At 44.2% G+C, this 27882-nt stretch overlaps 1 protein-coding gene across 2 annotated transcripts; it reads left to right on the top strand.

Moving 5' to 3' along the window:
• The first annotated feature begins 743 nt into the window (after positions 1-743).
• Positions 744-26351, top strand: nkd2b (NKD inhibitor of WNT signaling pathway 2b). 2 transcript variants are annotated; one of them, XM_030395239.1, is made up of 10 exons: positions 744-1072; positions 1206-1232; positions 1339-1430; positions 21602-21662; positions 22207-22334; positions 24059-24154; positions 24362-24503; positions 24971-25028; positions 25155-25279; positions 25447-26351. In XM_030395239.1, exons 1-10 carry the CDS (start codon positions 1048-1050, stop codon positions 26055-26057), a joined length of 1365 nt encoding a protein of 454 aa, XP_030251099.1. In that variant the 5' UTR covers positions 744-1047; the 3' UTR covers positions 26058-26351. The 2 variants fall into 2 exon arrangements, with proteins under 2 accessions (XP_030251099.1, XP_030251098.1); XM_030395238.1 differs by having other exon boundaries at positions 25152-25279.
• Positions 26352-27882: the final 1531 nt, after the last annotated feature.

Raw genomic sequence — 27882 nt, 5'->3', positions numbered from 1 at the left:
TACATAATTTGAAAATTGAATCCAGATGTGTTGTCTGGTTTTAGTCAAGCGTTATCATTTCTAGATGCTTTGTTTTTTGTATTCCATACATATTTTAGTGTTTCATTACCTGAAACATTCTTTTTTACGTAATTGATATCAAATGTCAATTGATATCAATTGCCAATTCAATATCTGACAAATGGATGTACATCATTTCTGCCACCATTGCAGCTGCACCTGCACAAAGTGCACTTTGATCACTTTTATTGCTGTTTTTATACTGTTTTGCCTTATTTTGCACACCAACAGTACACTCTTGGTGACTTTACATTCTGTAATTATATGTGTGTCTCATCTGCATACATGTAAAGAAAGTGTCATGGACAGAGATCAGAGATTCCCCAAGGTCCTGATGTGAACAGAGGCTTCTCAGGATCTTGGTCACAGGTCATCAGAAGCACAGTATATGCACCTCATCCCTGCTTTCTTATATTTGATTCCATATACTCCGTTTTTGTTATTATTATTGTTACCGTTGCTGTTATCTTCATTATTATCACTGTTATTATTATTACTATTAGTAGAGTCTCTAAGCAAAATATTTTTTACACGAGTGTACTTGTACAACCAGTGACAAACGTCTTGAATCTTCCACCAAGATGTTTTATTTTGTAGGAGCACTATCCGGAAGCACCGCACATGTCCTGCGTGCGTTGACACTGACTCTGATCTCTGCTGTGTTCTCCGCGCTCCTACATTCAGTTGAAGTGAAGGGGAGCCCAGAGACAGACCGAGAGAGGCAGACAGGCTGACAGACCGGCTGACAGACAGGTTGACAGTGCGTCCTGTCTCGCTCGCACATCATTCTCACACACTTCCCTCGCTCGTGCTCAGAGATCGACTGATGCCTCAATGAACGCGCGGTTGAATCACCTTCCTCTGGACGAAGTTGGAGTTCTCTTCTCGCCAAACAAACACAATGTGACCATGTCGAGCCAGTGACTGTGTTATCCTTGTCCGATTTCGGAGTACCTTTTATTGATCCGGGGAAGAAGGGACTTAACAATGGGGAAGCTTCAGTCAAAACATGGTAAGAAATGTCGTGGCTGAGTGCAAACAATGAGCCAATTTGCAAAGTTTTTTTAATTCATGTTACACACACACACAAAAACAAAAAAAAACTAATTGTGTGTTTTGCATCCCTGCTTGTGATGGACCTGCAGCGTGTAAGCGCAGAGAAAACCCTGAAGGTGAGCACAGATCATTTTTGCATAATCTTATGTATCAGTGTATAATCTGACAGAGCATGGGTCGAGTTTTACCTGCTAATCGGTGTGTTTTTCCTCCGCGTCTCAGGAGACAGTTTTGTCGTGAACGCCTTCCTCCGGAGAGGGATGGAGGAATGCGAGAGGTACAGCGCGACGGATCACAAGCTGAAGAACATGCAGGTAGCTCTCAGGCTTTTTTTTCTGCGTGGTATTTTCCTACGTGGTATTTTCCTCCTTATTTCTTCTCCCTGACAACAAAATCAGCTCGCACTGATGCCGCCCGTTTTGATTAAAATTAAATGAAAAGGCTGTGAGGCTATTGAGTTTTCTCTTTAATGACTGGAAACCGACTGACTTCAAAGCATTTTCAAGAGTCAAACCAAACAAATAAAACAAAACAAAACCAAAAAAATAAAAAATATGGATTCAATAAAAATCAAAGAAACACTGATTTATGTTGGCTGAGAAGATTCTCATTGAATCCTGCTCAGTGTAAATGTTGAAACGCTCTTAGAAATAATCATTGCATCACCTCTGCCTGTGCTGCATTCATGTTTGTTTGACAGTTTAACATTAGGCCATTATCAGAAAAAAAAAGTGTGCCAGGTGTTTGTGTGTGTGTGTGTGTGTGTGTGTGCAGATGGGGATGAGTCTGCCAGGCACTTCAAAGGTCGTGGCGAGGGGGGGGGGGAGCTGAGTGTATTCACGAAGCATGTGTGAAGACATGCTGATGTCTTCGCAGAGTTGTAGGTTGTTGTTCTTTCTGTCATGTCTGGCTCCGGCACAACACTGCAGCGGTTATTCCCCTGCCAGCATCGTTGGACGGGGTTATGACAGCCCATGAGCCCCAGTGTGTGAAGCGGCTTGGCAAGGCAGCACAGACACACACACACACACACACACACACACACACACACACACCAACGAAGACACAGACTGGATGGAAAGGCAGTCGTTTCTCAGACTGAGGGATATAAAGTTTGCTCTTGTGGCTGCTGGCATCGTGACTCAGGGCTGTGTCTTTTTTCCTCAATGCCTCCCATTCTTAGCGCGGCTCCCAGCGGGCAGACCTCTGTGGCATAACATTACATCACTTCAATTAGCTCTTGAGGGGCACGAGGGCCCGCAAGTCTCCTCAGACACAAACTGGCGAGGAGGTTCACGCAGAGGCACTGACAATCTGTGAGGTGGGTGGTTGTAATAGTGGAAGAGTTATAGATTATATCAGGGCCATAAACCGCCCACTCATGGCAAATTAAAGGAGAACTTTACTCGGCTTCAGAGGAGGCTGAGTTCACACTCCTCCGAAGGGAAACCACCAAAGGCATACGCTTGACACTTATTAGTTGTAGGGCCCCACCCTCACTTCTGATTTATTTTGCGTCACTGGTTGGCTGCATTAGAGGCTCGTTCACAGACCAGAAGTGGATAACTGTCAGCCTGTAACTAACCAGCCCGTAACTCCTCCTGCCTCCTTTGAGACTGAGGATTGATTGATTGAGAGGGGGTGGATGAACCGCAATGCAGTCACATCTATGACAGCATATTCTGGTCCTCATACGTGTTATTGATGGCAAAACATTGCTAAGTACATAAAAGTGCTGCCGGAGCGTCTAGTCGATTGATCGTTCATTCAACATTTGCTGTTCCAGCGTCGTATATGTGAAGATATGCTGCTTCTCTTTGTCTTATATGATAGTTAATGAAGAGTTTTGGGGTTCTAGGCGTCACTTCTGCCCTCAAGATGAGCACTTTCTGCAAATGTTTTGACACTTTATAGACTAAACAATTTTGGTTGATTGTAAAAACAACACTAAGATTATTCAATAGTGAATATAGTCCTCAGTTGCAGCTCTAGTATGTGAGAAAGAACAGAAAGAAAGGAAAGCGTTTTCCATATAACCTTGTACTGGGGAAACAAATTAGATGAACTCCTGGTTACTGTAACCAGGAGTAATGTTTTCATGTTTTCAAGAGTGATATTAAGATAGCATGGAACGATTAGTCTATTGATCGATCCGCACTGACAGAAAAGTATTTGATGACTGCTTTGATTATTAAGTTTAAGTCGTTTTTTAAGCAAAAACATCCTCTACATCAGACTTCTCAGTCATGAAGATTTGATGCTCTTAGGTTTGGTACTGTTGGTTGGACAAAAAAAGCTATCTGAAGGCGTCACTTTACGCATTTTTCTGTATTTTATGACATTTTATAGACCAAAATGCCAATACATGCACGTATGTAGTTCTGGAGAAGAAATTCAAACTCAGAATTTGGTATTTACAGTATTAATGAGGTAATAATACAAACTCAAATATTTGTTTTATCCATAACTGAATAAACAAGCTGTTCTTGGAGGAAAATAAGGTTCCCAGAACACTGTTTGGAGCTAGTAAGGTGGCAGGGTCCGCCAAATGTACACAAAGTGAAACAGTATAAAGTGTCCTACAAGGTCAGTTTGTTTATTCAGTTTATTCAGTCATAGAATCAAAGAGGGTTTGTTTGTTTAGGCAAAGAAAATAATGATCTTCCACTTCTGATCCAAATGTATTTCCCCAAACTGCGTGGTGCACCTTTAACTGATACTGAGAATACTTTTCATCTGCAGCCAGGTAATACAAATTCAGGATCATGAATGAAATTGATACAATGACGTTTCGTTGTCTGCGTGCTGGTTATTGTATCGCAGAGGCAATATGTGGCTGCCTGCTCGTACGCAGTGACAGCTCTATTCATGCTGTGTGAAATGAGCCCGTGCCTACATTAATGTAAAGATGGATGAGGTCCCGGGGGACGCCTTTCATGCCGCGTAGTTTCCCATCTAGCAGACCCGACTCTCAGCGCGGATAGAATTTATCTCTGCTGCAAGACAGTAATAACACCATCTCCACGTTTGATCCCACACACTGTTAATTAATTCTTCACCGGGATCGGATTACATTGTCACATTTCCAGATATAATTATTGGATTATGGCTTGTTAGATGTCTGGGGTTTAGACCAAGATTAAACAAGCGCACGTTGAATAGAAAGTAGCACTTATATCTTCTTTTTTTTCAAGTTTTAAGACCAATTTCAGCCTCATTTTCAGAATGTGGGCCTCGTCGGATAGCAGTTCCTCCTGGTTGGTGAGCGGCGGGGACAGTTAAGATGACTTGTGATTTGGGTACGGGAGGAGATTGGCCAAACTGACTGTTTGGCTCTGACCATCCCCCTCCTCATTGTCAAACGGGGGAGTAGGATTCCTGAGCTGTCTGGCTGCGACTTCAAAGCGCAGAGCTGGGAGTTATAAAAGGGCTCTGATATCAGTGGAGCCTCCGAACCCTCACCCCTCTATCCCCCTGCCCTGTCCTGGGGGATGGGCTGAGGGATGGAGCACAACCAAAGTGGTGGGGTGGGGTGGGGTGGGGGGGAGAGAGACAAGCGCTGACATAGCCCAACATCGGTTTGTGTAAACTTGTGAATCTCCTCAATAAAGCAGTCCAAGAAATTATGAATGCTTTGCCGCGCTTTCCCAAAGAAATAACAAAATATCAAAGGGTGCAAAGACCTGTTTAAATATTGATATTGCTGCGAAACACGATTCAGGATCGCAGCTGGCAGCCGGCCTTCGGCGTGTAATCCTTCAGGCTCCTCAAAGAGTGGTCTGAGTGGACAATGAGGGCGTGATTCAGCAGGATGACTTGGCTCATCCGCGGCCACAGTCATCAAGATTCTGACACTTGGTTTCGCAGGTGTTCGAGACAAGTCTTAACTGTCCGGGACACCTGGTGTAAGGTGGAGATATTACAGCGGGGATCAAAGTGGCACGCCGAGGCTTAGTCACCCAGTCCGCCTCTGCAGAAAAATGAGGCCAGTCTGTAGTTATTGAATATGTAGAAATGCAGAAAAACGCCTCACCCTGTACTTATCCCAACCTGTGTTCATTAGTGGAAGAGCTCTGTGAAGGTTCACTGTGTTTCACCTCTGGAAACATCAACACGTCAGCAGTCCAGACCTGTGAGCATGCACACACACACGCACACGCACGTGCGCACAGCCACAGTGCTTCATTTTCGGAGCTTCAAACAGACATGCTTGGATGCCCAAATAATGACAGGCTAATTCAGCCTTTCAACACCATCTTTTGTCTCTAAACTTCCCGCAGACTTGGCCCGTGAGGAGCGAGTGTGTCAACATTTTAAATTACACAACAAAGGCCTTTATAATTCCCGCTTGAAAGGTTAATAATATCACACTCGAAGTAAAAAGGGCTCGGTAAAGGGGATTCAGCTCGGATGCCGTGACGTGCCAAAAACTTCCGAGACGCAAATGTATTTTGACTTTCGGAGAGTTACACAGCACTCAGCCCTCGATAATAAATTTAGTTTAAGAGCAGAGTTCCCAAGCAGCTCACTAAACTAATTGTAAGCTAATGTTTTTTTAACATTCATTCGGAATCTGTGAATAAGACTTTCCCCTTATATAAAAATCCTCATTTGGCGACGGTGCTCGAAATGGATGTTATGTTTGGACGCTTCCGCCGCTGGGCATTCGGGTATATCTTCGAGTCACCATGTTAATTTTGAGTGAGCAGTATTTGATTTGGATCTGAGGCCGGGATATCTGTGTAATCATGGGGCTGCGACCCTAAATGACATTTTATTTTTCAGTACACAGCCACAAGTTTCAAACTGAGGTCATTTCTTTTTCAGTTTGGACTTGTGCGTGGCTACAAGCTGCCGAGGAGCACTTGAAGGCCCCTTTCAAGAAATATTCTTGTCAACAACATCTCGTCACTTTTCCCCTCCCGCCTCGCTTACAAATGACACACACACTCAAAAAAAAAGAGCCTGTCACTGATGTGGCGCTTGCAGAGAGGAGACAAAAAGATGCGCTCATATATGTACTCCTTTTGAAGGGACTTGAAGGCATTTGGAGAGTTTGTTTTTTTCCACCTCTCTCTCTCTCTCTCGCTCTCTCTCTTTTTTTGAAATTGGCTTCACAAGAAGGCGAGCTGTGAGCCTTCATCTCTGAATGAAAAGCATGTGGCTGGCATCCAGAACAGCGGGGTCTTTCAGCACGGCCCCGGCAGACATCTGTTCCTGGTTTGTACAGCAAAATCCTGGAGCAGGGAGAGGGGCTGTGGTGGAAATGGGGTGGGAGAGGGTGGCGGGGAAGAGGAAAAGAGGAGGAGGGGTTGTTTTTTTTTTCACAGGGGAGATATTTGAGGTTTTTTTTTTTAAAGGTAGTCAGGGGGGAGGGGACGTAATGGAGAGCCTCATCCGCCTTGTCCGCTGCATTGTCGAGCTGACCATTGATATCACCTTTCCCCTCCCCATTGACTTGCTTGTGAACTGTTGAACATGCAAATCACACCCCTCTTTCTCCTCGGGACTCATTTTCTACGTTGGTCGCCATTTGTCCGGAACAAACATTCACTTCTCTGTCAGCGTAAACATCATCACCTGGTCGGCCTCAACACTCGCCACAAGTGCGAGATGCTTTTCTTTGTAATCCCTTCTTTCATGTCAGAGGGGTTTCGGCATGCATCTCCACATGGCTTCACCTCCGCGTCGGAGGTCGAGTCCCTCTCTTGCTCACTGTATGTTTGTGAGTGGATGACTAAGTGAGAGGCACGGAGTGGTTTGTGTGGCCTGCGCCTAACGGAGAAAGACATTACAACACTGCCAGCAGATTAAATGTTTATTTTTCTGAGGATATTTATACTGTCTGAAGTACTTTGAAGAAGTTTGCTCACTTTCTCATTTTCAAACCCCCCCCCCCCAGTTAGGGATCTAAGTCTCTTCAAGGAATAGTAAGACATTTTGTTAGATACACTTCTACGCCTTCTTACTCAGAGTTAGATGAGGCAATGGATACCACTCTCATGTCCGTACAGTAAATATGAACTTAAAGCCGGCAGTTTAGCTCTGCATAAAGACTGTAAACCATGGATATAACAAGGAAAATCTGGACACATCACTGTCAGCAAAGCTGTCCAGTGGCGCTCGAGGCCAGAAAAGCTTGACTTCCCAGGTTTAAGGTTACCTTGATCTTCTGTGTTTTGGTGCCTATAGTATAGAGCGAGAACACTAGAGACTTGGGCTGACCGAGCAGGCTCACTTCCAGTTTAGACCCCCTGCTAACTTGAATGGGGGTAACATTATTTAATTGTGCATCTCTTCTACACTTCCCAAGTGTTATTTGACCAAATGGCTCGAATTCTGATGGTGAAACGAGTCATATGGGGTTTGTGACTCGTCTTACAGTAGCTTCTTGCACATGTAAGAGTATGGAAAATAGTCTTTCTGGGCCCCAGTGCATCATTGGGGGTTGTAATTGCACGGTTGGCCACTATGAAATCCGTCTTTAAAGCCTGCATGAAAACGTAGTGCCAATGCCATTGGTCCGACCTCCCATTCTTCAGATTCCCTGCATTATTCCACGAAGACCCGCAACTGCACTACCTCCTATGGACTCAAAGCCTGATCCAAACCATCCAACTAACCATCCAACCTTACCCAAGCAGCCAACAGAAGGGACCTTTGGCAGGTCTTTTCAGAAATTTGTGTCAGAACAGTAGTCAAAAGGGGGAAATGGTGAGCTTGACTCGGTCCAAGCGAGCGACAGCACACTGCAGGGTTCTGCTACTTGTTATCCACCTAGTATAATCTCATCATACCGCTGAGACACAATTGTTATAGCATCTTTTGCTAACTGCTATCAAAAACATCGAAGAGCAGCAGTGAAGAGCCTTGCACGCTAAGTCTGACAGCCTCCCTGCGTGGAAAAAAAACTTTCCAGTCTGGTGGATGCAATGGAGGTGCCAACACGTTTAGGGTTGTCTTGCAAAAAGAGTTGAACCAGGCTCAACTTTTGATGCCACGCAAAGTCATCTGGCAAAGGCTGATCACATATTCATGGTGGATTCCATTGTAACACGAGTTGTAAAATCCTGTTGGTATTATAAACCGTCCTGCAGTGTTTCTGGCGCACGAGAGACCTTCACATTCACAGATCTGTTACTCAAACTGGACTTCCTGGATCGGATTTCACGTGTCACCAGTACCTGAGGCAACAAGCCCCTACCAAACAGAGCCTCCTGCATTGTTTTAACACGGGGCTGACTTTGGTCTGAGCGCCCGCTACAACTCAACATGTTATATCTTGTTTGTTTAGGAAGTCACCGCTCCCTGCCAAAAAATAGTCCCCGACGAACGAGAGGTGATAATACACAGATTTCATTACGCCTGGAAAGAGCCAAGCTAGCTGTTTTCAGGCCTTTGTAGTAATCTAACCTTCTCCTGGCTTTGGCTTCATATCTACTGTACATGACATTGGATCAATCAGTAACATAAGCATAAAAAGCATACAGCAACAGCATACTCAATACTGTTTTTTGCCAAGGTTGTCATAAAAATATCTATACATGGGTACTTTGGAGCTGTCGGTTTTAGACAGACAGCCTTGTGACAGCTGTACCATATAACGTTTTATTCACGTATGTGATGTCATGGATCATAATTTATATTCCTCCCACAGTTCAAAACAGAATAGTATATATTTAGACAAGAGAAGTGGCAAAGACTCAGCTTCTTTCAGTGCTGAAGCTCTTATCTGTAGACGTACAGAATGAAGTCCTGTCGCCTTTGGAGTTATCTTGGTGCCGTCATCACCGCTTTGAAGTCACTGCTTTTCAAAGATATTTATGAGATATCTGTTTGTGTGCTTGAGAGACATCCGTGTAGCTGTACAGGACTGGATTGCAGGGACTCATCAGGCATGCGATCTCTGTGAATATCTCAGCTTCCCTGAATGGAGCCCATCCCAGGTTTTTTTCAGGGACGCTACATGACCTAGACACGCGTGGTCACCGATGACAGCAGGGAGACCTCACTTCCCCTTCATCGGCGAGCACGCTGGTGGCTGTTCAGGGCAGCCCTGCCGAGGGTTAACACTGGTCTGCGTCTTTGCTCTCGTTCCCTGCCAGGGGAAAGAAAATACCTGAAGCTGGAGCCCAGTGCTTAGCGCTGACATTTTTGGCAAAGGCTGCTGGATCCAAGTCTGTGTTTGATCTTATGCTTCTCCCAGCCAAGTAAAACACCGGGAGACTCAAAGGTTATTACATTTTAGTGTGTAAGGTATGTTTCCACATAAACCCCTGTTCCCCCTTAGAAAGCTTTAGCTCTTTTCCAAGTGAACTTCATTTCGCAAGCCTTAGACCAGCCGGGGGAATATCATATTTTTTCAGTTATGGTTGTTGGTGGTGTTATTATATGCTGTCATTACAACCATTGTTAATTGATTACTTTGTTTAAATTACATCTTCAGTGAGCGTAGTTCATGTGAGGAGCTCGGGGAGGACACAGGAAGCTTCAGACTCAAAATGTTTAACTCGAAACATGATGAGAAGAGACATTGCGGATCTATTCTGTTCAATATTTTGTCGCTTTAAATGTTTGCAGACTGAAAGGGAGACAGAGGTTTTGATTGTTTGTTTAAAGAGGATTGGGGATTCCTCTTCTGGTTACGTGTTTGTTATCCTATGAATTCAGCCAGTGGAAACTTGAGATTGTCTCCACAGAGGTCATATGCTGACCTGACATATATTCCACAATACAAGCACAGTGGAAACTAAATAGCAGTGTGCGGCACAATACACTGAGAGCTATGAATGACTAAGAACATAAGGCTTTGGTGTGAATTCTCCTACTTCTGAAGTTAGCGTGAGAACAAAAAATAAAAATAAGTGAGGACAGAATAGAATAAGGCCAATTATATGCCAGATGTGCGTAAATATTAGCTGGAGTTTGGTGTTTTTTTTTTGCAATTCTCATCCAAAAACACGTTGTGACGCCACGTGCCATTTGGTATATTACATTTGCTCTCTGTGTTAGAAAAAAAAAAGGACGGCGGAGTCACCCCTGAATGCTTCGAAACTTCATCCTTGTTCCACATTCCTGAACCTGACGCCCTACTAGGTTGGAGGCTGGAGAGCGAAACACCACACACCACAAAGCCTGGCTTCCTGTATCCCAAAAAAAAACAGAGGGCATTGCTGGCATTGTTTCTCATTGTTGTGATGCCGTGGTCGTTTCTTACATCTAGATCAAACATTCCACTGGGATGCTTTGCTAATGGTATAGACTCCAGGCTTCCCTCATGAGATTTAGGAGCATTCCCACGATTTTTTAGTGTTTATTCCATAGAAGGACTCAGTAATCTTAAGCCCATTTCATGCTCATGAACCCTGACAAAAATGTGGAATTTATAACAGAAATGTGTCCAAAGGTGAACAGACTTTACACAACATCCATCTTCCTGTCTCCCAGTTTCATATACAGAATGCCATAGCATGGGATTTATCAAACACACCCAAAAACCCAGACCCCAGAGGAGTCAGGCATCTCTCTATGCGCCGCGCTGAGCCTCCCCCTCTTTGGGACCCCAAGCCTGCACACATGTGTAGGTATCGCTATTACTCAGCTCATAAAACGCCACAGTTCCATCTGAAAGTGGTTAGCCGTTGAAACACACTCGCAGCTTCAAAGCTTGGATCCGGGCTCTGCAGACAGCACAGGCCTGGCCGTCCTTCTGCACATCACATTCCTCTCCGATGGGGAATGGCTGCAAACTTGCTTTTGTTACACAAACCTGTTCCCGTCATCAAAACCCTCAATGGGTCTCCATTGAAAGGAAGTGGTTTATTTTGGTCACGGGTGGTATTTTTTTTTTTTCAGGGGGATTTAATTCGGGAAAAAAAAACGATTGTGGAGCGATCCGAAGTATGTGTGCAGAGGAAATAAGAATCCAGCGGTTCTCGCGTTCAGCGCTGGTGTATTTATATACCCAAACACCTTTTGTGCTCTTTCTATATGTGACAGAGAGGGAGGGGAGAGGATGAAACAGTGCTGAAAGAGGCCACTGTTCTCATTTCCTCTGAAGGCAGCCTTCTTTTCTTCCCCCACCCATTTCTTTCCTGAGCCCGTCCACTTCAAAAGCTGACCTGGCCCTGTGTGCCGTGTAACATGTTTACCTAAAGGCTCATTTCAAATAAACAGCAGTTCTCCTTGTGATGCCTGCCCCCCCTCACCGAGAGCCTTTCAGAGACACCATCTGTCTTGCAGGGAGGTGCTTCACAAAGAAAAACGCACTTTTTCTGAAGCAGGTTTTTATTTCATGATATAGCTGCGGAGGGACTTTTGTAGCATGCGGCTTTAGAAAACACTAGTCAGCTTGAAGTGTACCGAAATATGTTGAGATTGAAAAAGAATTAAGACAGAAACGCCTTCAGCTCATACAAAAAAAAAAAAAGAAAAATCTGCTTTTGAAAGCTGAAAGTAAAAACATTTGTATATATGTGATGTGCAAACTTCTCAGATATAGCAGCTCCGCAAGGTCTCTCTCTGTAACCGGCACCTACCTCCATCGTGTTGATAGGGGCCGACTGATCCTATCACTTCAAGAATGCCAGTGTATCCGAATATCTGAACTTTGACCCACAGTGTCATGTGCTCAGCTTTGAGAGCTTCTCTATCCTGGCAGCACCTGATTATCTCATAGAATTCAAGGTGTTACTGCACATCAGCCCCCTTCTGCCTTTTGAAGCATAAATCGTCTTTCAAGGACTTTTATCAAACATCGAGTGGACACACTTAGTGCTCTCAAGTGGACCCCAGACTCATGTGATAGAGAGCGAGACTCCATCAGACTCGTAGCTCAATACCTGCGATAAGATAGGAATACACAAGCGGCTGAGCTAAGCTAACTCCACTCATGTTTTAAGTACTCGCGCTCACTTCGTATGGCCTCACAGCCGTGGTTTCCAGTAATTATGGCTGTGAAAGCAGCGGCTCTCTGTGCGCTCTGCTGAGCTGCCCTCTGCACCATAGCCTTTTGATCTCAGCTTGTGCCATGGATGAATTACGTTGCAGAATTTCACACTGGGGAACAGTGTTTCAGACACACACAGCTAGTCTGTCAGATCACTAAAGTGCACACATGGCAGCTTCGGCCCAAAAGGAAGAAGCACAGATGTTGCAGTCTCGCAGACCGTGGCCTCAAAAATCTCTACTTGCCGTATTTCTGTGCGTCTGATGTGTCACAAATAAGAATTAGAATTCATGGTTTGCACCACAAGGCTTTAAAATTCTCGTCTTGTTGCAGCGTTTTCAAAAGTAATTCATCATACGCATACCCCCACATCCTTTTTATTTTTTCGACCAGTAATTTTCTTTGAGAATAATTCAACAGAAATATGAGTGAGCTTTGCATGATTTTGGTGCATCAGTAATTGGCCCATGTGCTACTTTCTTTCTTCTCCATCTCATCTGTTCCTCTGCAGCCTTTAACTTTGTCTCCCTTTTTCATGGGAAGTTTTGTCTCATGTGCCGAAAGCACTGCAGACGGTGGCCCTTTAGCAGTGATCCTTTTCACATATCCAGACTTTTCTTCACATGGTCTCTGGATCGTGGAGTCTCCTCTGCTTCCTGAGCCCAGCATGAGTGTATTTTTAGGAATCCTCAGGAAAACGCTCGGTGTTGACCCTGGGATGACCCCCTGTCCAGTTCCAGGCCTGTGAGGAACTTCACAGCTTGGAATTAAGCCTGTTCTCGCAGTGTCAAGAATTTGCGTGGTCTTTGAGACTGGCAATCCCTATCTGCTGGAAGTGGCAGTGGTACCGGACTAGTCAGAGAGCTATACAACAATGCAGAGAGAGACAGGAGATGAAAATGAGCCGCTGCCACTTTGAACACCGGTATGCAGTCACTCTTTTTCCTGGAAGCCTATGTCAGATTTAGGGTATTTAGTGTCAAAAAACTGCAGCAGTCTGCAAAGCCAGGACATTTTTTCCCCCAAACAATGTTGGCAGGATGGCCTCCAGCCTTAAATAATTCATAGTAAGGCGAACAGTACCAATTATGTAAACAAGTGGTTTCTCCGAGGACCTGAGGTTTGGCAAGTGTCACGGAGAATAGCTAGGACACAGCAGATGAGTTATTAGCGGCTCTGCCTGCGTGCATACTTGTTGCATCCTCCTTAACTGCGAGGAACACTGCAATGTGTTCCCCTTGAGGGCTGAACGCATTAATAGTACAGTACAACAGCCGCCCGTCTCTGTTTGCTCCAATACGCCTCCCAGATGGATGTGTGGAGAGTTCACGCTACATTACTGGCTGATTGGTCACGGCAGCCAAAGCCCCTCTTATCGTGGTCAGTCATATGGATCTGTACTTCTCTGTGCAAGTTCCCCAAAGGGAGCAGTAACTAGTGGACTGTATAGCTGCGGTTCTGACCCCGAACCTGTTCTTATCCTGCTGGAAGACAAGTCCAGGAAACCAGCAGGCAGCTCACCCACTGGCCCTTAGGCGAAGGGGTGCTCCAGATTTAATTGAGCAGCAAAAAGTCATCATGGATTGGAAATATGTCATTCAAGTGTGTACTCCTGATACCCCAATGGTCCCACATTTTCCAGGGGTGTGTGTACACATTTCTGCTTAACCTTAGAAGTTTAACTTTGCTTAGAGTACAAAGAGTAAATGGATAAATAGTGTTTGTCGCCTGAGAAGTGTAGAACGACAGTATTTAGCCACAAATAATGGACAAACAGTTGGCGTAGAAATGGGGAAAATGTGTGGCAATAGAAAACTACAAGGAATGGAACAAATGTATTGAAATAACCTTGTTAAGTCATAGAAGGCTAATGAAAAAAAACAGTTGAAATTGTCAGCTAAAGGCAACAAATACATAGTTGGAGTAGCCTTGTAAACATACTGAATAAACGAAAATAGAAATAGACAGCTAAAAATAAAAAAAAAAAACTGTTGAAGTAGTTCAAATTAAACAGATATACAGTAATTAACAGTAATGAGCAGGTGAAATTGTTAACTGCTGTAACTGTATGGGTAAACAGATAAAAGCCTCTGCCACGAGAACTTTGCAACTTGACCAACACACAAAGTTTATTGCAAAGATTATAGTAACAGTAATTCATCCAGTTAACATCCACTTTACAATCCATTCATAAGAGCATATTGGGAACATGACCGGTGATGTTGATGAAGAGGTACTTCACCTGACAGTGCCGTGGGGTTATCAGACAACAAAGGTTAGGATCCGCTAAAGTTCGGCCCGTGTTGCTGCTCCTCCACACTGGCGCGCAGCTGTCCTTTACCCAACATGGTTTGTTTACATTTCTCAGTCACCCACAGGAGCGCTGCAACGCCTGTAGCTCCACCAGCCTCCAACCACAGAGCCTCGCCCCTATGAACTGCCGGGCCTGGTTTTTCAAAAGCCGTGACTCAAATCCCTCACAGCTTAACAAAACGAGCAGTGAAAACAGTGGTGTGGGTGGTTATCTCACAGGTGAGAGCAATTATAACTGACATCTCGATTCTAGACAGACAGCTGCAACCTGACACGAACTACAGTATACAAAAAGAAGCGCCCTCGCAGGTGAGAGTAATTGTGCTGAAATGGTTTTCACCCGGGAGAAGCAGACAAAAGGTTCTTACAGAGCCTTGTTGACTGTACCTGACAGGCCGTCAGTTTGAAGGGCTGATTTATACTAAACCCTCTGCTGACATGACATTCAGTAGATCACTTCCAAAATACCCAGCTGGACACTTGTGGAGAGCAGTACATGGCTGCGTGAGATGGGATTGGCGTTGCAGCCACCTCGCCCACAACCTGGCATTCTGAGATCCAGTGTGTTGTTTAAAGGGCCTGTGGAATGTGGAACAAATCCCCTCAGCTTTATCGGCCTGGGCGCGCTCCCCATTGGCTGGGCTTAAGAGCCAGGGGCCTGCGCGGGAGCTTACAGAATTTCACATGGAGGCCAGAAACAGAGGAACATCCTGTTTGAGTCTAACCGCCTGTCCCACACCCGCTTTGATATGCCGTCGCCCTGTGCACTCGCTTCTTTTACTTGTTTGTCAGGTTGTGCGTGCCTGTTTGAAGTCTGGACCGTGTATGTTCTGTCGAGTTCCTGTGCGCTCTCTTTTCTGTCTGACGTCCGGTGCTGCAGAGTGTGTTTCATTTACAGCTGAAATGATTTGTGAACGTATCAATTAGTTATTTATGTAATTTATCAAGCATATTCATCAAAACACTTCCTGTCTGCAGCTTCTCCGTGCAAGGACTTGTTACTTTTCTCTGCGTCTTATCATTGTTAGTTGAATATCTGAGGGATTGGACTGCTGGATAGACAATAAGACATTAGACATACAGTATTATGCTCATATTCAGGTTCATAAGTTTATCTTTGGTCACTACTAGAATAAGTTTTCATACTTTAATGCTCAGAAAAACCACATGAATTCTTATGTGCCAAACTTGGCGCCAGGTATAAACTATGCGAATGTCTGACATGGTGATGTAGTGTGATGTCACAAAGTCACAAAGTCACAAAATTAAAGGGCACACTACTGACGAGGCGTTTCAGGATCAGTGTTTTCTGTGGGAGAGGAGAGCGCTGGTGTGGATTTTTTAACTCCGAAGATCTTTTACATGCACAAGAACATACATGAAGCATTATATATCTCCTTGAAGATGTTGCGCTGGGAAAATGTGACAGGGATTTTTCTCAGTTTTTATTATATGTATATGTTCTATTGATTTATTGAAAAAAATATTGATAGAGTCAATAACACATTCCTTAGTTGCAGTTTTTTGCAATCATCTAACATATTCACATAGTTTAGATTCTTTTTACCTTGCCATACTTGAGACACTGAAATGACCAACACAAGGATTATCCTTTCAGGGAAAACTTTCAGGTGAAAACCTTCAAGTTGCAAGTTTTTACCTCAACAAAATAGTAAAAAGACAGCAGCACTTCTGAGTCTTAAAAGAACAGTTTTTTATGGTACTTTTGTTCAAGTAGATCATTAAATGTTTCAGTGCAAATAACACATGGCATTGGTCGTATAAAAGTCCATGCAGAGACTATTGCATTACACCAGGAAGCCCCGTTAGCTCTGAATTAAAGCAACATGCTCTCTGTGGTGCAGTCGTTACGTGTGTGGCACCACATTTTAACCTTAAACTCATTTTTTTTGTTTTTTGAACATAGTGAATCATGACAGGCGCTTTGTGTTTTTCTCTTTCCAGTAACTAATAAAATATATTAACAGTCTTATGACCTACTACCTCTATAATTTAATACATTTGCCTAACCCAGATTCATGAGCGTGATTCCAGTGACTGGTATGAAGCACATGGTTTCCAAGTCCCTACAGTAGCTGCCTGTGTGACAGCTGAGAGGAGGGCACCGCATTACATCAGACTCCTTTCAAAGCCCACTTTAATGAAGGCGAGCTGATTACAGCACTGGTGACAGATGCAGGGGGGTCAGCCAGTGATGCTAATCTTTGTTTATGCCATCCAGCGGGTCATAATCAAAGTGAGAGAAAGATCAGCGAGAGGATGAGGAGGGGGCTGGAGGGGCGTGCAGAGTTTAGGAGATAGTCTCTCCTGATTGAAGGGGAGCGGGTGACTTTCAGTGGTTTACGTGCTGCTCTTACATAGACAGGCAAGCATGCTCATCTCTCCCCACAGCTGTTGTTATACTAGCACCGAAGAGGCTTCGCCCCGGTGATTCATGTCCTGCCAAGGGAGAGGTCTTGCCTCCTGTTTGACCTCAGAGAGAGTCCTGCTATCCTGAAAAGGGCCGTATCTGGGCCATCTCGGACACATGGGACCGGTCCAGATGACAGGCCGGCATTCTGCTCTGATCTTATTTCCATTCATAGACAGACATGTCATGGCACCCTGATGCATAGATAAAATACTATAATTAGTGGACAAAGGAATGTCTTATCTGTCTAGTAATGACAACAGTTATGACAGAGTAAGACTGTGGTTTTGAGGTTAAACTTAAAAATGCTCCAAGTTAGGGGGTCGACCAATATGGCTTTTTAAGGGCTTATACTGATGCCAATTATTAGAAATCAAAGAGACTGATAACAGATTTTTGAAAGCAATATTCATTAGTAGTAAAGATTAAAATCAAGTGTCAATAAAGTGTCAAAATTTGAATAACTTCTGTATATTATCATATTACCGGTTACCAGTCAGATAGTCTTGCGGGCAGGACGGTGTGTGAGAAGATGTTGCCTAAGAGCCAAAGCATCACATTTTTGATAATAATAATTGGTCTGTCCCTTGTTCTAATACTGATACCGTGTGTCAGAAATGCTTTTGATACAGCCTAAAATGCTGGAATATTTACACAATCCAATGCCATGTTATTTATTTGATGCTGCTTCCCAGCGGCATCGGAATCGGTGTCAGGAAGGGTAGTTGAGGGTCCTTGGCTCGGACATGATGAAAGTGCATGGTTAGAAAGTGAATAATGAAATGATTGCTTTTAGCTTGTGTTTTTATTGTGATCATGATAAGCATTATTGGCAAAGGCTAACTCAAATCCAGCAGTATTTGCAGTACTGTTTGTTTTAATATTGCTACTCACTAGGAGCTGAAGCCAATCTGCTCTGTTGACTCCGAGCACCATAATTACCCTGACTTGGACCGAAAGCTGAGGTCCGGCGAACCGAAGGGATGGAGAGCCAAGAGACCAACATATTGTTCTTTTACTGTCTTGCAAGAGAAGAGACAGAAGTTGTGCAACTCTCTCTCTTCAGCTCCCCATATTTTCAGCCACAGCCCCTTCCCCCCTTCTCTCTCTCCACCCCTCATCTCCCTCTCTTTTTTACTCTGCCTCTCTGGAGCATAACCGCTCACATCTGGTTTTGAGTCAAGGCCAGGTTGGTTTCTTGTGGAATGGAGGGATTTTATTTCTCAATGGCCCCACTCCCTCTCCAGTTTCATTCTGCGGTTGGGAGTATGCAGTATGTTTACGAACTGGTGTCCCTTTCTTCGTATTGATTCTACTCAGTCCTCATTTTCATCACCGGGGAACCCCACAATCATCCCCAATTAATGGCCAGCGGGAGCGGGAATGCTGGTTCGGCTGGTGGTCACCAAGGCTTTACTTTGGCGCCCTACTTAGTGTCAGTTCCAGGTGACTTTGTATTTCTAGAAACTGTGTACATCCTGGAGAGCTCACGCTGTTAGCCGCTCATTAATTGTCTCCCATGACACTCTCTCAATCAAATTAAATGGGATTGTTGGTCTGGTTTGGATGACGAACAGTACAATACACAGTCATCTGACAAAAAAAAAAAAGGCGGCGGCGCAAACTCAGAATTAAATTGTACTCTCAAAGTTCTCTGTAAACTGATTGTGACTTTATATCAAAAACAAGCTATCTGAAGAAGCATCCCGACAGCGCCCTGTGTTTGTGCCTTTTCCAGCATATGTTTGTACTTGGATACGCATCCAGACATCTGATCAAGTTGCCATTTTTCATACCCCCAAGGCCAGAGGAACTCTGTAAACAATCCTCATGTTAGCCTCCCCTTTTTTTTTTGAAGATTCGATTTTTGCAAAAATCAGTGTTGCATCGTACGGTTTGAAGAATGGACTAAAAGAAGTGTGTGTGCTTATATTTAGTGCTGGAGCTTGAGGAGGTGGGGTGCGAGAACAAAGATGTGCAGTGTTTTCCAGGGGGAGGATGGGTGGTAGGCAGGCGGAGAGGGAGAGAGACTGCTGGGGGATGTCTGATGTCACCTGGTAGGGAGCTATGAAAGCTTCCCCCGGTTACCCTATCCCACATAAAAGTCTGGCAGTAGGCTGAGGCTTTAGGGAAGCTTGGCAGAAGTGCTGCATTAAATAGGAACAAACATCATACTCCTCTCTGTCTGTCTCTTATGTCAAGGCATTGGGGAGATATGACCTGTTTACATGGAACACTGACAAGCGCATATCTCCAATGCACTGTCTTTTAAGACAACGGAGATCTAATACGTTCTCATCTCCTTGTCGTCCTTGTCCCACATATGCTGTTTCCCCATCTGTCTTCCCCATCGATCACTTCAAACACTGGAGTAGATGGTGTAGATGTGTATATCACGGGTTTCAGGTGTACACCGCTGCTGGTCGAAAGAAAGAGGAAAAAAAAAACTGCCGCAAAACTGCTAACACATTTGCCTGCAGAGCAGTTTGTGATCTGATAGTGAAGGAATGAGAGCTGCTAGATGCCAGAGAGCAGTTAATTACACATGTGGTGGGCAGATTTGAGCCCCGACACCGTGGGCGATGTGGATGGAGATGCCATGTGTTTAGACGTTAAACTGCAGACTGCGGTCAGACCCAGCCTGCTCTCTCATTAGCTCCCCCGATGGATGTAATGAGCATGGAGGTAGTGGTGGTGGTGGTGGTGGTGGTGGTGGGAGCCATGTGTTCAACATGAGCCCTGCTGGTCCCCTCCTTGCACGCTCAGCAAGACGTCCCCTGATATCTGAATTTTAATTAGAGACGAGATTCACTTTTGGCAGCTGGCTGATTGATTTGTTTCATGATATTTAACGCCGGATCCGGTCTTTCATTTAGAGGTGCTTATACCTTGCTCTGCATCCTCGTGGGACCGAGGATAAGAAAGACTCGATGGTTCTTTGATGTTCCTCTGTGCTGCGGAACACGGTGTCTGTGTGAACTCCTTCTTCCTTACATACTGCCCTTCATTAAGGGACTGCGGTACAAAGCGGGGAGATAAAAGCATCCACTGCAGAAAAAGGAATCAACAACTTGGCTGCCGAAACCACAAAAGATGGAAACTGTGTGTAGGGGTGCGCATACACACTCGTCTGGTTTCTAGCGTGTGTTTTTTTTGCCGCTTGTTTAGAGGCCAGGGAGCGGCACCAGTTGTCTCCACCTTTCCCAGAAGCCTTCCAAAGTCTGTAAAAAAACAACAACCTCCACTTCCCCCACCAGTAAGACGAGATAGGCCATATCTCCCCTTTAACAAACCACATCCTCCTCTGCTTCTATCTGCTCTTCTCCTCTCTCCTCTTATCTTTCCTTCCCTCATTTGTGCCCTCTTTCCTCCGCTCCTCTCCAACTTCTTTAGTCCTCCTGCTCACTTCCTGCCACACTCCTTTATCCCTCTCTGCCTCCCCCCAAAGACTCCCATTCCGCCGCTGTTTTCTCTCACAATGTCTCCAGTGGCCAATTGGCCTTGACCCTGACACTCAGCCGGCTCCACCCCACCACCACCTCGTCAGGCGGTGAAGGTCACAGCCAGATTACAGGCCGGAGGTATCATCCTCTGAAGTGAAGAATAATCACGGTTCTCTGAGACTGTTAAATAGAACCACAGGCCCTGGCGCTGTCATTACTCTGAGAAAGAAGTGGAAGGGTAAAGGGAAGGGGGGCTCGTTCACCTAAACGCATGCAGATGTTCAGACTCTCGCTTGAGCCTCGGCTCTGTTGAAGGTACATGGAGTTCTTTTGTTTGCGAGCATCTATCTGTTTTTTATTTGTCTCGTTTCAGTGGGCCTCCTTGATTCAATCTGGTGAGATTTTATTTCAAAGTGTGTGTGGAGCAGCTTCTAGGACCGAGAATGACGTAAATAAGATGAATCATTTGTTGTTTAAATACTTGTGGTTTAGGGCCTGTGCTGCACTTAATTTTCATTGTTTCCACAATCCAGTTGTAATTAAAGAATGGCTGTGTGTGTGTGTGTGCGTGCGCACCTAGTTGCCTTTGCCCCTGTGTGCCTCTGCATTAGCACATGTGTGGGATGGTTATGGATACATTGTGGTTCTGTTTCATGCAGGATATAGATTATTCACATATGACTGCAGAGCCTTTTTTCCCCCTTCCGCCCCTTTTGTCCTGCTTTTGTTTTATGGGTATGGAATTGTGTATTTAATCAGCCCCATCCTATCTGCATGGAAATTTCCATCTGGCAATTATTCTCCATTCAAAATAAATACACACATGTTGCTGAAAGCTCATTGTTGAGTTTTTTTGTTTTATATAAACCAAACTTCTTCTGCGAGTCCAGCCTTCAGTGATGAAATACAACAAAACCTTTTCCCTAAACTCTGGGCTGCTTCCATCAAACTTTCCTCACTGGGTTCCTTGTCAGGCAGGATGAGAATAAACAGGTTGGCTAAACCAGAGCGGGAGCGAGAGAGAGCTCAGATGATGAAGTGCATTATGGGTTTTTTTGATGGATGCGAGGGGTGCGTTTGAAGGGCTTGGAGGAATCTTGAAAGCTTGGCTGTGGCCCGCGCTCGCTGTGTCCCAGACAGTGAAACACAATAAGCGTGCAGATGTTCAAAGTGTTTGGCCGCGCTGGAGCCTCCAGCCCTCTCCCTCTCATCTGAGTAGGAAATGCTTTAGCTGGAACTGTTTGTTTTCTCTGTGTCTGTGGTCTGAACTGTAGATTCACTTACATCTCTGACCCCCCTCCCCTCCTCCTCTCTCTCCTTCTCTCTCTCTCCCTCTCTTTCTTGTCTCAGGAGTTTCCAAACAGTGAGCTGAAGGAAGGACAATTCACAGATCAACACTGTCCCCTAGAGGGTAGGTTGCGAAAGATGTGTTTGCGCTCCAAAGTTGAACGATAGATATGATGTATGATATCACTGTGTGCATTTATTGCTACAAGCTACTTTCACACTGAATTTGCATGATGAGTGGTTAAAAAAAAGACAGATGGCTCACCAAACTTCATGATACCATTCTGTGCACTGGTTTTTAACGTAGTGGCCAAATTCATATTTGCAAACACGCAACACCGAAAAACAAAACAAACACCTGTAAAAACTGTGAAGAACAATGCCTGAGCATCACATTCACGTTTAGAAATCTCTCTGCAACCTCTTCTGTAATCATAGTTTGAATAATAATACATTAATTTTAATTGTATAGCATGTTAGAAGGTAGTCAAAGGAAAGGAAAGTGGAAACTAAAGGATCATATGTTATAACCAGATTTAAATAGGTGGGTTTTGAACAATAGAAGTTTATTATTATTTTTGTTGCAATTTCTTGATTCAAGTACATAAAAATGTCACCAAATTCCTGTGTGAGAAATCTAACTTGACTGTGTCATCTTGTGTCATCAGTGGTTCTTCCTCCGGAGAAGGCCGAGGGCTGTGAGAGCTACCTGCAGTACCTGCACTCAGAGGAAGGAGAGCGGGAGCTACTCAGAGACACGACCAAAGCTACCGGGAAGAAACGCATCAGTCTGGATGTAAGCACTTCAACTACCCGGCAGCATTTCACTCCCATGTTTATAACACAAATATATAGCAAAGGAGTGGTGTCCCAGTTCCGTTTTGCAAGAATCTACTTTTCAATTCCCAAGACTACAACTAAGGTGGATTTTGGGACTCCTAATAACCATTACTGGGATTTGGAGTGGTTGCCTATCTGGGTTTGCCCTTTTTTGGACTGAGGTTGTGGCAGTTCTGAAATTTTACTTCTTGACAAATCGAGGGATCACAGGAGAGTATCTTTAAAAGTATTAACGCTCAGTCACACAAAAAGTTCACACTGTTCAATCCCTTTATACCTTGCAAACATCATATCTTATCGCTCTCTGTACTCAACAACTGGTTCCTTCTTTACAGGTCGAACAGCATCTCTCAGAGGATCCTTTATTTCTAATGTTTTCCTTTGTGACCTATCTAAATGTTGCGCTTTACAAAAAAAGTTAAACTCCAAACAGACCTTCTGTCATAATGCACATCTCGTGATCCCTGTTAGATTTATGGTACACTTAAAAGGAGATAAACATGATTATATCTACATTTAATCATAATATGAATCAAATATAATTGTAAATACACGTGTGATATGTCTAATATCCCTCACAACTGTGGAGCTGAACACGATGCTTCCACTATTTGCTGGATTTTTTGTGGGTCAGAAAAAGGTCTCTCTTGAGAGTGTTGAAATGGTTTTGTGTTCCAGTGACTAAGAAATGATTCAAACACAGGTTAGACCATTAGATTCATGGTTTGCAACCTCCATGCTGGCCACTGCTGTATGCCTTCAAGCTGTGCACAGACCATGTGTCTGTATGTTGACACTTACGCTCCGGACCACTTCCTGATAAAGTTTAGGCACCAATAAATAGAACAAATAGATTGTGATGTTTAGACTTGCATTTTTTTTAAAGAACTGCTCAGATCTGCCCTTCGGTGATCACTCCTCATTATGTGAGCTGGGGAGAACCATAAAGGGCCGCCGCTCTCCCCGGGGTCTCCTCCCATGTAAATGCAAGCTGCCTTTTCGCACAGTGTCAGCTCTCCCCCATGCCTGGAGCACAGCCTATATTCCAGATGTTTATTTTTCCAATTACGGCCGTGTTACTAGATACATCTGAATCAAGGTTCCTGCCAAAAAGTTGTAACTGAGAATAGTGGGTGCGCTCATTTTTCCTGGAAGAAGGTACAAAGACGAGGTCACAGAGGCAGGGCCCACCCTCTGACTCCCCCACACAATGTAAAGGCAGCTGAGAAGTGATCGGTTTACATGTTAGAAACTGGAATAACAGTTGGCTTGTGTTCTATTTTTCTTAAGACGTATTCAGTTATAAAAAAAATATATGTTTTTTTTAGTTTTTTTTAGTTTTTTAAGGCTCTTACATTTTTTTCCTCAGCAGGGGGACGGCAGCCCTTTAATGTGCTTTCTGCTAAAGAACGTGTTGATTCAAGCAACGTTTGAACTGAATGTGATCGGAGAAGATAGTGTCATGAGTCACTACTATTAGCAGGTTCCCATGCAGAATGAAGGAAAATGTTAATGAGTCACACTTACGACCGTACTTTGCTGCCCCCTGTTGTCATAAACGCTGCAGTGTTTCGTTTCGGTTGTTGCAGGTGTGCTTTTTCTTTGCTTGTTGGTGACACAAGGAAGTAGATTGAAATCGTTTACGTGCATTAAGGCTGATTAAATTCTTTGTATTCACAGGACTTGGAGTGTGACGTTTCTGTGGAAGATGACAATCGCCAGGAGTGGATCTTCACTCTTTACGACTTTGACAACAGTGGGAAAGTTACAAAAGAGGTGTGTGTGTGTGTGTGTGTGTGTGTGTGTGTGTTAGTTGCCATGCCTTTCTGTGCTATGTCTTCATAACCCTCTAATATCCACTGTGGAATTCAATAATTTCATTTAAAGCACAAGTACTGGCTGCAGGCTTTCCCTGAACATACTACATATAGTCGTACGGTAGGACGCCATGCTGTACTAAGCGCATTTTATCTGTCACTATAGGACATGTCCAGTCTGATGCACACCATCTATGATGTGGTGGATGCCTCTGTGAATCACTCCTGCCATAACAAGAGCAAGACTCTGCGCGTCAAGCTGACGGTCACTCCAGAGCCTCGGTGCCACCGGCGAGAAACAGGAACAGGTAAATGACAACAAAAGTAGCGCCAAGCCTCAGGATGCTGCGAGACAACTTAGTATTTTCTGTATATTTGTTGACACTTAGATTCAGTCAGTTATTGGTCCAGTTCAATCACTGATGTTCAGCATCTTTGATGTTAAACAAGTGTTCGTGCTGTGATGTGTTTGCAGTGCACTTGTCAGTCAAACAGTGCAGCTGTTACTGCGGTGTCTTTTTCTGAATATTTTCAGTCAGATGTTCACAGTCTATGAATATTTTCTTGACTCGCTAAATAATTGTTAATCTATAAAATGCAAACAAATCATTCAAATCGTAGCTTTCATAACACTCAAAGCATTAATTACTCACATGGTATGGGTTGTGTAAAGCAGCAGAAGCACAAACTGTCAGAGTACATCCACCTCAGTCTGTAAGTGTAGATGTTGCTGAGCCCTTTTCCTGCTCTGAGTTCTTGTACTTTCCTGCTTCAGATCGCTGTCATCAGGAAGAGGGGCGTTCAGCTGACAAGCGGCTCTCCTCCTACATCAGGTTAGTACAACAACATCTACCCTATCTCTCTAATGGAACCTCTTCTAGCAGAGTATACTTTCCTCAGAGGCTGGCCCCTGTGTGCATTTGTCCACTTATCATGATGGTTTTACACATTTTTAGCAGCAGAGGGCAGAGCAATGAGGCGCCAACCGCTGAAGGGCAGCATTACTGTGTGGATGAGAACACAGAGAGGAGGAATCACTACCTGGACCTGGCTGGTATAGAGAACTACACCTCCAGATTTGACGGTACGTGGCATTTTATTCTGTTTCACAGCCGGCTTGACTCAAATTTGCATTATTATATGACAACGGCAGGTTGAACGTTGACTATGCATATGATAACAGTTAAAGCTCCATGTTATAAATCATATTTGTATGAACCCCTGACCCTGTGTCTCTCACCTGTCCTTCAGGAACCAACCCTTCTAACCCACCTCAGGAGGCTCATGGTCGGAGCTCACAGAGCCAGAGCCGCTCACGCTCCCAAGAACCAGAAACCCAAGTTGTTCACCAGCGCCGCTCACAAGTCATCAGCGATGGCTACAACCCTACAGAGTCTCGAAGCAAGGGCACACAGTTCCTCAAATCTCCCAAAGGAACCTACAAGGGAAGTGGAGGAAATAACGGGGGCAGCGGAGGTGGCAAATCCACTAAATGCCACGGCTACCACCCGCCTCTGCAGACCATGCTGCACAGTGGCAGCGCAGCAGGACATGGGGGTCAGGATGTGTACCACTTGCCACACCAAACCCAATCTTCCGGCCATCACCAGCACCCGCTGCAATACAGCCACAGCAAACGCCTGAGGGCAAAAGCCCGAGAGGCCATGTCCCCTTCCAAAACCCCGCTGTCCCCTCAGTCCCACCCCCAGCAGCCCTCTGTACTGCCGAGCCTGGAGAGAGAGCAGGCTTCTGGTCCACCCGGGAGCCCAGGGTTTGTGGTTCCTGTGGTCCAGCGTCACGAGCACCACCATCACCACGAACACCACCACCACCACCACTACCATCATTACCATCAGACATGACCGCCTTTAGTGTGTGCAGTGACTGAAACTGTACAGGACCAACCACAACCAACCACACCAGTCTGAAGGACTTAACATCATCCCACAGGAGTTTCTCACACTCTGTCCAGGATCTTTTTATTCTCCTCCTGCAAGCTATACAGATATATCCTGAGATTAGACGTATTGAGGAAATCGTGTAGTGTGACTGCAGATGACATTGGACCGGAAGGATGTTTTTCTGAAGTTATTGTGTGACAACAAAATGACGCGTGGCACAGTTTTGAAGTTTTGTAGATTTTTCTGCTGGGACTGCTGCGATCGTTACCCATGTTCAGTTTAGGGTACTGACGCCAGAGAGGAACAGATCAGAGGATTTCTTTTTGACGAAACACCGTTTCCCTCCTGATGCTGTTGGCTGAAGTCCCTGGAAGCTATATGTCAGAGTAGGTGTGTTGTTCTGTGTGAGACCTTTTCCAAAATATGGATCTCAGGTGTAAAGGTGCTGCTGCTCTCAAGCTTTTCACAGAGGCTGCTTCCTCTGGGAGGCCTGATGTGGACTGAGGGGTATCCTGTCGGGGAGGGAGGGAGGGGGGAGGGTATGAAATCACCACTGCCAGTTTTAATGCAAAAATATCTTGCTATATGTATAAAAAAATCTATATATGTAAACACATTTTACTGTATAATTATTATACTGTATATGCATATTTCATCATGGATATAATTATGCATATATGTATTTTGTCTTTTATATATTTTAATAAACGTTATATAGTTCATTTATATTATTTCAGCGACAGTCTTTTTTTCTTCTGCTCCTTACACACTCGATTATGGTGTGCCTGCTGCCATCGTGTGGGTAGAAACAGAACAACAGCACAAATCCCTCCGTATGATGCTGTATGTCAAGACTTTGACATTAAATATTTAATTATTTCTTCATTAAAACTTAATTGTGGTCTAAGAGGAAAGAAAAAAACCTCTTTGTGTATTGAATTAATTCGAAGAAATTGGAATTAAGGCAAATGCTTCTCAGTTCATAAATAATTGTAATAATTTTTAGGGTCATACTTTTATTTTGGATGTCCACTACAGAATGTTTACAAGTTGTAATGTTCAAAAACAATATCATTTTTATCACAATGTCCATTATTTGCATCACTTCTGTTCATCCTTGTATTTTTGTATTCAGGTTGTGTTAATTTCACCGTGGCTCGAGCAGTTTGACACTTGACAGTTTTTACACAGCACCAAGACCTGCCTCATAATCAAAAAGTTTCATGGAAATCTCACTTTCAACAATATGGGACCCTTAAATTAGCAATACCTGATCATGAAAAACAAAATAATTATCCTGCTATCAGAGGATTGTTTTGTTAATTATCACAAGGAGATATTAGAAACAGCAGACAGGTGATTTAAGGTTCAGGAAAAAGGCCTAAATTACAATCAGCTAAATGAATATACTGTAGGAACAGCAGCAAATGTTGTCCGTTTAGTTACAAGATGATCGTCTTGCCACAACTGTGACTGTAACAGCTTATTTAAAATAAGAATCGTCTCACTTCTCTTTCTGTTTGCGCTTCCCTCTCAGTCTGTGAGAAAATAGAGTGTTGGCTGTTTTGCTAGATCTTATCTTCTCCAATGCCTAAAAGTTTGAACAATCAGTCAGTAAAGGTCATCACACAAAGAGCTTTAATGCCTGACTGTGACTGACTGTCCCAACAGGGTTCAAACTGGAGGCTAATCACTTTCTCCCTGCTGGTTGTGTTTGCCCTGTAGAGGGAAGCCAGGGGAATAGACTGGTGCCACATGGTAGTGACAACAATCTGCTATCACATTG

This window comes from Sparus aurata, chromosome 17, assembly GCF_900880675.1.
Source record: "Sparus aurata chromosome 17, fSpaAur1.1, whole genome shotgun sequence".
Lineage (NCBI taxonomy): Eukaryota > Metazoa > Chordata > Actinopteri > Spariformes > Sparidae > Sparus > Sparus aurata.
The sequence above is the reverse complement of the archived record's forward strand: the minus strand, read 5'-3'. Positions and strand labels throughout refer to the sequence as shown.